Here is a 12500-nt window from a genome sequence, read left to right as displayed (position 1 = left end):
ATGCAACACTAATGCAACACTAATGCAACATGTATATTATTTACATAATCACACTTGACAAAATGTGGAAATTGCATGTAAGTGGTGACCATTCTGAACACACGAATCCCTCTGAGAAGAACACCAAGTCTTCAGAGAAAACAAACTCTCATGCATTTTCTCCTCTCTCTCTCCTCTTATTCTCTCCATTCCTCCCCCTTTCCGAATCTCTCTCTCTCGCTCTTCCATTCACTCACTTGGTCATTCATGCCTAGCCTCTCTGCACAAACACCAACCACACCCCCCTTCCCCCCACACACCCTCATCCGGTCTGTAATCTTGTCTGACTGAAACGCCATAATCTGCTCAAATCTGGCATCAAGCAGGAGGAAAAATCCAGGGGATGAGCATCATCATCACGTTGCCCTCATCTGTGAGGTGTGTGCAGTGCCAGTGGCACGAGGAGAGGGGGGGGGGAGAGCAGGATGGACAGAACCAGGAAGTGGGGAAGAGGGAGAGAGAGAGAAAGAGAGTGAAAGAGACAGAGACAAAGATCGAGTAGTGTGTGAGTGGATGTGAAAGAGAGAGAGAGGGAGAGACAAAGAAATAGAGAGAGAGAGATGGACATGTAAGTTCTCCTGTGTATTTTCCAGCTCTTTTCTAGTCTTCTCTAGTCAAAATCAACCAAAAAACTGAGGATAAATTGAAATGAAAAAAAAAAAAAAAGACGACTAACTGTTAGTTCCCTAAATATTAAAGATAACTAACACACTACCCACCATGCACTGTTTGACATGCTAATAATGTGGAGACTATTTGGGATGTTTAATCCCTCTTCAGCGTCCATGAAAACCAGCCATAGGGTAGGGGCCTTAGTTTAGACCACAGGCTGAGTTCTAGGAAGCTTGGCCAGGCTTGGGCAACATGCCAGACCCCTCTTGCATCACTATGGTCCTGGACCAGGACTCTGTGTCAGACCCAAACCCCTCTCCAGGCACTGGGAAAAGAGATTACAAACAAACACTGGATTCCTGGTGAACAAAGCCCCCCAAACTACTCAAGATGACGGATGATGGTGGGAGCATCTCTTGACAGCTAGCTAATCATGTCTTTTTTCTTCCATTCTCTAACATTTCTGCATTGTGTCGCTTGTCTCTTTTTTATATGTGATTTGAAGCAACCCTTCCTACCCTGATTACAACATGTTAAACACTAACTCTCTGTCACCAAACTATTTAGCATGAAGGGCTTTGCTGACCATGGAAACTGGCTTGCTTTGATGTTGGTTAATGGTAAGCATCAATGTGAAATGTACACATAGTGCTTGTGGTGCTCTCGTTTTTCAAACGAAGCAAACATCTGTGGCTGGACTTAATGCTACCTCGATCGCTCCACTGACAAACTGCAAGAAGATTAAGGGTTCTCTTAGCTTAGTGAAAACAATTTATTTAAAAAATCAGACTGAGCTCGTTTTAGCATGCTGAGCCTGCAGATATGGTGTGCTGCTGCTGCCTCCAAAATAACAGCCAAAGAAGCTACAGGAGACAGGCATTGGTGTGTTTTCCCTCCAAACAGCAACGGGGCAGCTATTACCAATAGCATTGCTAATTGGAGTAGCTAAATCAACAGTCCTTACAATGTCTTTAGTCTGAGGAGCTGACACCTTCACCTGCAAAAATCTAACTAGTGACCTCTGACTCATTTTGTTCTCTTCTCATCTCAAGCTGAGATTCATCAGCCTCATCTCTTCATATAGTATCTCACTATTAATGCACTATTGACGAGAGCCTTCTTGATTCTGGGCTTGTCATCAACCTAGTTGGCCAATCAGGAGTGTACCCAGGCATGCAAGTCTGTATCCAAGGCGACTGGCATTTGATGTTGGCAGATATGGATGCTCTACTCTGTCAACTCTCGCACACCTGAGCAGCTTCACAGAGACAGATAAGATTCCCCCGGGGATCTCTCTCTCTCTCTCTCTCTCTATTTCTCTCTCTCTCTCGCTCTCTCTCACACAAATGAGTTCTCTCTCTCTCACAAATGAGTTCTCTCTCTCTCTCACACACACACAAATGAGTTCTCTCTCTCTCTCTCTCTCTCTCTCTCTCTCTCGCTCCTTTACACACTCGTATGCAAACACATCCACATACACAAAAACACCCACATACACACCTGTGCGGAGAGCACAGTGCATTTCTCTAGCCTGTAGCCATGCAAAACATCCCTCAGCTGTCACCAGAGATGACAGCACACAGCAGTCGCCGACAACAACACAGATGCAGCGAGCAGCAACAGAGTTCGGAATGTGAGAGTCTAGGTCAATTTTTAAAAGAAATTAACCCTGAAGGCAAATCATGTTCATTTTTGGCATACAACATTTTTAGGGGTTTTGAAGGGTCCTGAATTCAAATCTTCTGTATGCCAGGCTCAAAAATGTCCCATAATGCCTCAAAATGGAAAAAATCAAATATGGCCGCCGCCGCCAGGTCAAAATCTAATTAATCACTTATCTTTTGGACTGTACAAGGTAAAAACCTGAATGTAATGTGCTTTTATATGTTTTCACATATAGGGAATTCAATGCCATAAGATCAAGACTAGAGAAAATGCTTGAAATTAATGTATATGGTTAAAATTGTTGTCTCGGATAATGAATAATTCATGAAAAAAGAGGACCATAAAACAGGTTGATGGCTTTCTGAAGTATTTACTTGAAATATGTTTAGAAACAAAGTTGATTACCATATTTTAACTATCTATTTATATTATTTATCTGTTTTTATCTATTTATCTGTATTTTAACTATTTATTTAATAATGCATATTTTCCTATTTATTTAATAATTAATCCATTCTATTCTATTCAATTCTTGAAACTTCTTGGTATGAAGAGGTAGGCTACACACTTAGGAGTGGAAACTCTGTCTTCGCCTCTTGGGCCTTATGGTGGCAATGGTGCAGGTAGTCCCCCTTGCCCTCCTTCACATGCTCCCAGTCCAGAGGTGCCTGTTGAGCCTAGGCCTGTGCCCCCAAGGGCCCTCCCAGGCCATGGTGACTGTGTCCCGCAGACTTCACAGGGCCCTACACTGGTGGAGAGATCACGCCAACACCGAGAGGGGGAGTGCCATGGGACTGGTGGTCCGTCGCCGGGTCGTATTTACAGATGCATCCCCAGTAGGCTGGGGCACCGTTTTCGATGGTCAGGGCATCAATGGTCTCTGGACGGACCCATGGCTATCCCAGCACATCAATGTCCTGGAGCTGAGGGCCGCTGTCCTTGCCCTCCGGCACTTTCTACCGTGGCTAAGAGGCCAACATGTGATGGTGAGGACCGGGGGGCTTGGGGTCTCCAGGTCTTTGCAGCCTGGCGACAGACCTGTGGCTCTGGGCTCATCCCCTGTTCAGCTCTCTCAGAGCAGTTCATTCCTTGAATGCTGCGGCCGACATCTTGTCAAGAGGGGGCCCACATCCCGGAGAGTGAAGGCTCTAGTTAGCTTCTTCCAATTCACAAAGGCTAACTAGCTAACATTTTTTTTAGTTTCTTATAATATATTAATTATTCAGTTATAGTGCTGGGCGGTATGACCAAAAATGTATATCACAGTATTTTTCAAAATTCTTACGGTATATGACGGTATTTTTTTTTCATGCATAATCAGATGTTCACAGCATTTTCTAAAGGTTGAGAGAGGAATTGCTGTAGTACATTGACTAAGGGTGGTCATGATGTAGAATACTCCACACTAATGGTAATGCAGTTTTGCATGGCCCCAGAAAATGATGCTGTTTACAAAGAGCCACTCATGATTCTAATGAAGAATCTAATCAGAATGCAAAGACAATTGCAGTCAAAATACAGAACTTTTACTGTGCAAATTTCACAAGTATATCTTGTATAAAACCAATACAAAAAGTAGTGCAACTTGCAATAATTATACTTTTTTGAAAATGATACAATTTAAAATAAAACCTCTCTGTTAATATGCTTACTCTGTCAAATAGGCCTATCAGAAATGTACAGTATTGTTATTGTGTGGTTTACATGACGTTAGTGGTAGGCTAACGTTAACTTCATGTGGATGTGGATGTCTTGTTAGCCTGCCATGAGCTTCGCCGGTTAAGCTAGGGCAAAACATTAACAAAAAAAAAGTTTGTTTTGGTGCACTGATGACAGTCAGGATCATTTCTAACTAGCCAGCTAGTATTGCTCAGTGCATGTCTATAACATGCTTTACTTGCTACCTGGATAATTTCAGCGAATATTCTTGTGAGGTGAGATGAATGATCATTAAACTTCACTGTGTTCGGTGGGTTGCTAACTAACGACATCACCTACTACTAGCCAGCTAGTTACAGCTGTTGAACAATCTCAATAGAATTTTCGTGACGGTAGGCTAAATCCTTTTCAATGCAGTAACCCTTAACGTTTTTCCTTAACTAAAGAAACAATTTAAGGTATTATTCTGTGCAACACCCTTAAATAAACCCCTTACCTAAGGAGAAATTAAGCCTTAAGGGTCATACTTTAGGGGAAAAACTTAAGGTGTTTTGTGTTTACCCTCACAGTGGCATCATGCGTGCGTGTGAAAAAAGTCCCGTCTGAAACACTGTCGCGCGGCGCAGCGTTCCAAATGTTGTGTAGGCTAATCAAATACACCGGTATGGCGGTATATTAAAAATTAATTTCATAACGAAAATATACACCGGTATACAGTGTGAACCGGTATACCGCCCAGCACTATTCAGTTAGCCTATATATAATCCTCACATAACAATATTTACATGCTATTACAGATGTATTACATGGTCCTAAACAAATTGTTATGATATTATGTTATAGTTACTGCTGAGCATCATGTGAGGGGAGCGACATAATTCACAAGCGCCTCCTCAGTGTATAGATAGAGGGTGTGGCCTCATTCAGGGTTACATATGGGTATTTGTGTGTGTAGGGGTAAGGATAGGGGTGTCATCATGTCAAACATGTCATCATAGCACACTGGACATAAAAACAATAGGCTGAGGTACAATTTCATTAGTAGGCAAATCTAGTAGTAACAGTTTTAAACATAGGCCTTTAGGTTAAGAGTTTCAAGCATTTTCTTCAAATACTAAATAAATAGTTAAAATACAGATAAATAATGTAAATAGATAGTTAAAATATGGTAATCAACCTTGCTTCTAAACATGTTTCAAGTAAATGTTTCAAAAAGCCATCAACCTGTTTTATGGTCCTTTTTTCATGAATTATTCATTACCCGAGACAACAATTTTAACCATATACATTAATTTCAAGCATTTTCTCTAGTCTTGATCTTAAATCTGAGCATGGCATTGAATTCCCTATATGTGAAAACATATAAAAGCACATTACATTCAGGTTTTTACCTTGTACAGTCCAAAAGATAAGTGATTAATACGATTTTGACCTGGCGGCGGCGGCCATATTGGATTTCTCCATTTTGAGGCATTATGGGACATTTTTGAGCCTGGCATACAGAAGATTTGAATTCAGCACCTTTCAAAACCCCTAAAAATGTTGTATGCCAAAAATGAACATGATTTGCCTTCGGTACTTTAAATAAGCACATTTTCCAAAATCCTACCTAGTCGAGACAAACAAAAGAACAACAACAATAAAAATGGCAACAAAACTCAGAGCCTACCCGCGACTGAGTTCGGGCGGGGCATCACAAGGGAGCCACTGTGATAGGCTGCGGACGCGGGCATGGGTGTGTCTGTGGGCGGGCCGGCAGGTGAGGGCGCCGGTCCGGGTCTGGTGGATGGAGCGTTGCCAGGTGTGGTGCTAGGGCCGTCCTCGGTGACGGGTGAGCAGGGCGCGGGTGGCAGGGCTGAGGCATGATGCACACTGGCATTGCCTGCGCCTGTGCCAGGGCAGCCACTGCTGATGCTGTTGTTGGTGGTGGTGGTGGTCGTGGTGGTGGTGGTGGTGTCTCGGACGCTCAGGCTGCCATCTTTACTCCACTCCAGACTGGAACCGCTCCGGTCTTCATTCTCAGACGAGCTGGTCACTGTCGCTGAGACACAGAAAGACAGAGAGAAGGAGAGGGTGTTATATGGATGGATGGCTGGGTTATTGAGTGGTGGATGCACTGACATAAACAGGCTTGATAGCCAGATAGATAGATAGATAGATAGATAGATAGATAACCAGATAGATAGATAGATAGATAGATAGATAGATATAGTCCACGTTCACCTTCCCCAGCTCTAGTCAATGACATAGATAACAGTACACAAGCCTGGTGTAACACAAACAAAAACGTACCAGCTCTCTCCTCTACACACACACACACACACACACACACACACACACACACACACACACACACACACACACACACACACACAATGGCTTCAAACAAATTCGAACACACACACACAGAAATGAACAAAGTTGACTAAAGTTGCTGGGTCATCGTATTTGCTTTATACATCATGTTTTTGTGCATTTTCCCTTTCATTCCGTGGGTATGAAAGGAGAGGGTTAAGACTGCATCATTTCAAGGTAAACGCGCTGCAGACGTCCTACTTCGAGGATCCCTTAGAGTCGGAGCTCAGAGGAACTGGGGAGGGTGACGCCGTTGTCCTAGATTTGTCACCATAAATTCAGAGCCCGCAGATACAGCTACGCCGCAGTGCAAAGCTAGACTTCTCAAACAGACACAGCAAAACAAAACACCCCCCCCTTCCAGTTTTCAGTGCGGCCCAAATCCATCCCTTGACTCTCCAATTTATCCTCCTAGATCCCCCTACAGTATTTTCGCGACAGTCTTTTTGTTCGAAGAAAGACGCAGGGAATTAGCGGTAGCGTTGCACTGCACTAACTCCCGGTGCTGTCAGCATCTCAGAACTCTCGTCCTGAAAAATCTCCTGTAAAGACCTGCTATCCCAGCAGGACGCCTCGTACTGCCCGCAGCTCTCTAACTAACAGCACTTAGATGAAAACTGCTCTGGAGAGAGAGAGAGAGAGAGAGAGAGAGAGAGAGAGAAAAAGGAAGAGAGAAAGACAGTAGGATAAAGAGAGTAGAGGGAGAAGTAGAGGGAGTACGTACTTTACCTGACAGCTACAAAAACAGGCTGTTTTAGCACCTAGGCTTTACATAAGCACGAGGAATGATCACTATTCACATACAGTCTCAGCACAGTTAAGACAGGAGAAAGGAAGAATAAGACCTGGGGAGGATGGATCTGAACACCTGGATAGATACTCACTGAGGTGTTCAGTGTTTAAAAAAGATCTACCTGCTAAGCCATAGCTGAGAGTTTCTTGCTGGGATTTGCACATCATCAAATCATCATCATCAAAGACTAAAGCAGACTTTTTGTCCTCAAATAACTAGTTCAGAGCTTCTAAGTCAAATAGAATGGCAAGACATTGGTTTCCTTCAGCCTTTCTGAAAGCTTACGCACCGTACCTCTAATCCAAATCTGAGCTGGATGAAAAAGAAAATCTAACTTTGAACCACTATGTTAACCAGGTTCTGTACTCAGCAAAAATGATTGAGGATGTTACATAATCATTACCAGCATTAGTACTGTAACAGTCATATGACTGTTATGATGCTGTTTTCAGAATTCACACTGGGCTTTGCAAGGCCTCTTCAGATTATTTTCCCTCTCGTAGTTTGATCACAGAGGGGTGGAGGCTCAACATCAGACTCCCCATTGCTCAACCTTGGAACTCTTTGTGTGTTTCTTCCATTCTAAAAGTAGAAATGAGGGCTATATTAAGCGAGAGCCCAGCTAGGGACACTGTCCACAGATAAAAGGCCTGGCAGGGGATGAAAACACAGGACATGGAGAGATCCTAAGGATCTGTTTTGGTTGGAAACATGACCTGTGACGCTGACAGGACAGTGCGTAACAACACACCCAACGCTTCTAGCTGTGTTTGAATGTAGCCTCTCACAGAATAGAATAACCACAGAATAACCAAAATAAGCCATAAAGAGAAACCATAAGAAAGAGTGACACAAAGACACACAGACAAGAGGATTCATCAGCACTGCCCTGTACTTCACTCCGTGACGCCATCTTTGAAAAGTGGTAAGACTGCTTTCATTGATAATGACCAATCTCTTACAGTCATAAGACAATTCATTCTCTTGGCTGTTAGAATCAGAGTTTCTGAATGTATCTGAAAGTAACTGAATGTAACAATGACTGAAAAGGGATTGACACATCTTGGTTAGGCATATGAACAATGCTACTCAAGCGCTATTGACTACTGTTAGCTGATGGACTGGGAAGAGTCCATGGAAACCCCAGTGGAGTGCGCCAAGGGAGATATCAATGATATTAATGACTTGCTGAGTCATCAATACTTTAAACTGCCGATGACCAGTGAGCAAATGTAGGAACAGTATTGGCTTTTAGGACTTCCTACAACACAACACAAAACACAAACGCTTTGGACAAAAGTGTCTGCCAAATCCAATAACCATAACCACAACAAACAGGGCACAACACAACACAACACAACACAACACAACACAGCACAGCACAGCACAACACAACACAACACAACACAACACAACACAACACAACACAACACCACACAACACAACACAACAGTGTACAACACAACACAGCACAACACAACACAACACAACACAACACAACACAACACAACACAACACAACACAGCACAACACAACACAACACAACACAACACAACACAACACAACACAACACAACACCACACAACACAACACAACACAACACAACACAACACAACACAACACAACACCACACAACACAACACAACAGTGTACAACACAACACAGCACAACACAACACAACACAACACAACACAACACAACACAACACAGCACAACACAACACAACACAACACAACACAACACAGCACAACACAACACAACACAACAACACAACACAACACAACACAACACAACACAACAGTGTACAACACAACACAGCACAGCACAACACAACACAACACAACACCACACAACACAACACAACACAACACCACACAACACAACACAACACAACACAACAGTGCACAACACAACACAGCACACATCCTCTTGCAGGATGGTGGGAGGACTGTGGAGGACTCACCGATGATGCCGCTGTCCTTGCTCTCAAGAGTGGAGCTGGGGGAGGTGAGGGAGGTGCAGGCGGCCGGCTGGCCTGAGCTGGGCAGGGTGGAGCAGGGGCTGTCCGTGGTGCTGGGGGACGCCGTGCTGCTGGTCAGCGTGGAGCACGGACTCACGCCTTGACTGGTCACTACACACTAACAGGAGAGATGGACAGAGAGAGAGAGAGAGAGAGAGAGAGAGAGAACAGCAGGAGAGGTGGGTGTTAAGGTTGTTTTTGAAACAGTATTCAATCCCTTATATTACTATACTCGTCTAAAACATGTAATATATGACAACACACAATATATGACAATATGACTGGTGACTACACATTGTATTAAAAGAGACAAAGAGATAGATTGGGGGGTGCTTGGTTAGTTTAGAGAGGGATGGAGAGTATGGGATACGAGATGCTGGGATTAAAATAGAAAGAAACACAAGAGAATAAATAGGGTGATAGAGAAAAGCAGTTAGCAAGACTCTCCATTACAGGAGCATCACATGCTCCCATGCTATGTGTGTCACCCCCAAGAGCGTGAGGAGCACACACGCACACACACGCGCACACACACACACACACACACACACACACACAGACACACACACACACCAAAGGAGACCCTCTCGCCTCATTAGAACACCCTTGTTAAGAGAGCAGGACTGAGATTAGTGCTGTAACCAATGCCTATGTATTCTGAGCTAGCCCTCCACTGCAGGGTTACAAAATGATAGAATGAGAGAAAGACGGAAGAGTGGATGAGAGGCAGAGAAAGGTAACAAAGAGGGTGGCAACAGCGAGGGAGAGATTGATGAAGGGAGAATGATGGGAAAATGGTAAAGAGAAAGGGAGAAAAAACGAGTGAGAAAGAGGGAGGAAGAAATGCAAAGGGGAAAAAAGGAAAATACATTCTCCTCTCGCTTTAATCACAAAATCTCGTGCCTCCATAAAAGGGAAGAGCTTAAAATAAAACTAACCCACTGCCTGGCCTACTTGAAAAATAATTGTTTCCAAAGTAAGCAACCCAAAGCGAAGCATGCACCCTGCCAAGACTGGCATGGGTCTTGCCTGGCATGGGGTCGAGCCTGGCATGGACCTAGACTGGAACATTCAGTGCGGGCAGACACTCCAGAGACCTCGCTGCCTCTAACACACACCTTTAACATGGCAGTAAAGTGAGGAGAGGTTCGGGAGGAGGAATGTGCATTGCTGGCAAAACAAGCCATGGAAACAGATCGAGAAGTCCAGAGGCAAATGGGTGAGTGCAAAACTAATGCCACACAAACATGACTGTACACACACACACACACACACACACACACACAAACACACACACACACACAGAAACAGACTCTGTTTCTGCAAGGTCCTTTGCTATTGTTCTATGTTGTATGCTATATTGATAGGAAATAGGAAAAAAGGAATTGAAAAAGTGTGTGAGTGTCTATACATCTGTGTGTGTATGTGGAATTTGTGTGTTGCACTGCCCTGGTCCTTTTACGAAAACCTCAGAGACTATTCACACACACACACACACACACACACACACATACACACACACACACACTGTACACACACACACACACACACACACACACACACACACACACACACACAATACACACACCACCTCCAGACTCTGAATTGAGGACATCTCACCTGCCTGACATCTGTGGTGAGAAGATTTGCCTCTGCACAGCCACAGAGACATATCTGTCTGCCTGTCTGTCTGTATCTGTCTGACACACACACACACACACACACTGGTCCTGGTTCACTCAGGGACGTGTCTTTATGGCTTCCAGTGCCTCTGATAAAAAAGCTTTAGCAGCAGAGGCCCCTCAGGCCGCACAGCCTTTGCTCAAACAGAGGAGGATCTTCAGAACCCAGAGAAAGAAGAGCCTCTTAAGATCCCAGCAGATCCCGCTGCGCAGATTCAACACCAAGATCAGTGTGATGTCAGAGAGAGGGATAGAGAGAGAGAGGAAAGGTGGAGAGAGGGAGAGAAAAAAAGAGAGGGATAAATGGAGAGGGACAGAAGGAAGAGAGAGAAGGAGAGAGAAAGATAGAAGAAAGGGAGTTGAAGATGAAGAAGGTGAAGAAGTGCTCTAGTTTAAGGGTAACACTGATGCAGAACTGACCTGGCCAAAAACTCTCAGAGGTTTGGAAATGAGGACAGCTACAGTAAAGAGTGTGAATATGTTCACACACACACACACACACACACACACACACACACACACACACACACACAAACACACAGGTGCAGACTATTCCCAAACTGTCAGGAAGTTTGGCTGCTATTCAAGGACACACTCGTCGGTTCTAAGCCAAAAAAGTCCCCTTGTCATCCCCCAGGGTAAGGTGAATTCATCAAATAAAGTGTAGCAAACTTCAAAACGGAAGTTTAAAAAAATAAAATAAACAAGCACACAGCAAAACTAGCAGCAAACTATCAAATGTCAGCCTCTTTCAGTAGTCTCTCACAAGACTAAAGAGAGACAGGAGGAAAGATACATATAAGCACAAACGACAACAATAAAAGAAAGCAACACATCCACACAGTGATGCTATCTCTGTTTCCTTAAGTCTCATCTCCCCTTTCTTACCCCTCATCCTTTCTCTGTCATTCTCTCTCTCCTTTCCCATCTTTCTCTCATTCTTCCTCTACCCACCTCCCTTCTCTCTTTCCCTGCTTCTGTCACTCATTCTTACTCATTCACTCACACTTCCTTCATCCCTCCATCTCCCTCCATCTCCGCTGCAACAGCAGCTGTTGCACTGGGGGGGGGGATTTCAGGATGGGGGGAAGCGAGGGATATGATGGGATGTGAGGAGCGAGAGAGTGAGCAAGTGGAGGATGCCAGCGGAGGATGAGTGATGGCTGAGTGGCGTGTGTGTGTGTGTGTGTGTGTGTGTGTGTGTGTGAGTACGTACCTTCTTCAGGCTCCGGTCTTCCATGGGAACGCGTGGCGAGCCAGGGATGCGCTCTCCCAGCAGGAAACCCAAACGTGTCATGAGCTCCTGAGCCGCCAGGGAGGAGCAGGGCTCTGAGTGAGAGAGAGAGAGGGGGGGATAGAGAGAGAGAGGGAGGGAGGGAGAGAGAGAGGGGGGAGGATGGAGGGAGGGTTAGACAAAGAGAGAGAGAGAGAGAGAGAGAGAGAGATAGGGAGGGAGAGAGAGAGGGGAGGGATAGAGAGAGGGGAGGATGGAGGGAGGGATAGAGAAAGAGAAAGAGAGAGACAGAGGGAGGTGGAGAAGAAGAGGTGAAACAGAGGAAGTGTTATATAAAGAACAAATACACAAAGGACTGATGTACCCTCATTTCAACTGTATACCACACCTGAGCAACCCCCTATAAGTAGGCTATGTACATGCGCGCACACACACACACAC

At 44.5% G+C, this 12500-nt stretch overlaps 1 protein-coding gene across 2 annotated transcripts in view; it reads right to left on the bottom strand.

Moving 5' to 3' along the window:
* The window catches only part of tanc1a (tetratricopeptide repeat, ankyrin repeat and coiled-coil containing 1a), a 73390-nt gene that overhangs the window by 24649 nt on the left and 36241 nt on the right, over nucleotides 1-12500 (bottom strand). For both annotated transcript variants that reach the window (XM_048234359.1, XM_048234360.1), the window contains 3 exons: nucleotides 12042-12154; nucleotides 9087-9261; nucleotides 5645-6016 (listed from right to left, as the gene is read on the bottom strand). In XM_048234359.1, coding sequence (XP_048090316.1) covers nucleotides 5645-6016; nucleotides 9087-9261; nucleotides 12042-12154 — 660 coding nt within the window. The remainder of the gene's footprint in view (nucleotides 1-5644; nucleotides 6017-9086; nucleotides 9262-12041; nucleotides 12155-12500) is intronic.

The sequence above is a fragment of the Alosa alosa genome, chromosome 23 (genome assembly GCF_017589495.1).
Source record: "Alosa alosa isolate M-15738 ecotype Scorff River chromosome 23, AALO_Geno_1.1, whole genome shotgun sequence".
Taxonomy (NCBI): domain Eukaryota; kingdom Metazoa; phylum Chordata; class Actinopteri; order Clupeiformes; family Clupeidae; genus Alosa; species Alosa alosa.
This window is presented reverse-complemented; position numbering and strand designations above follow the sequence as displayed.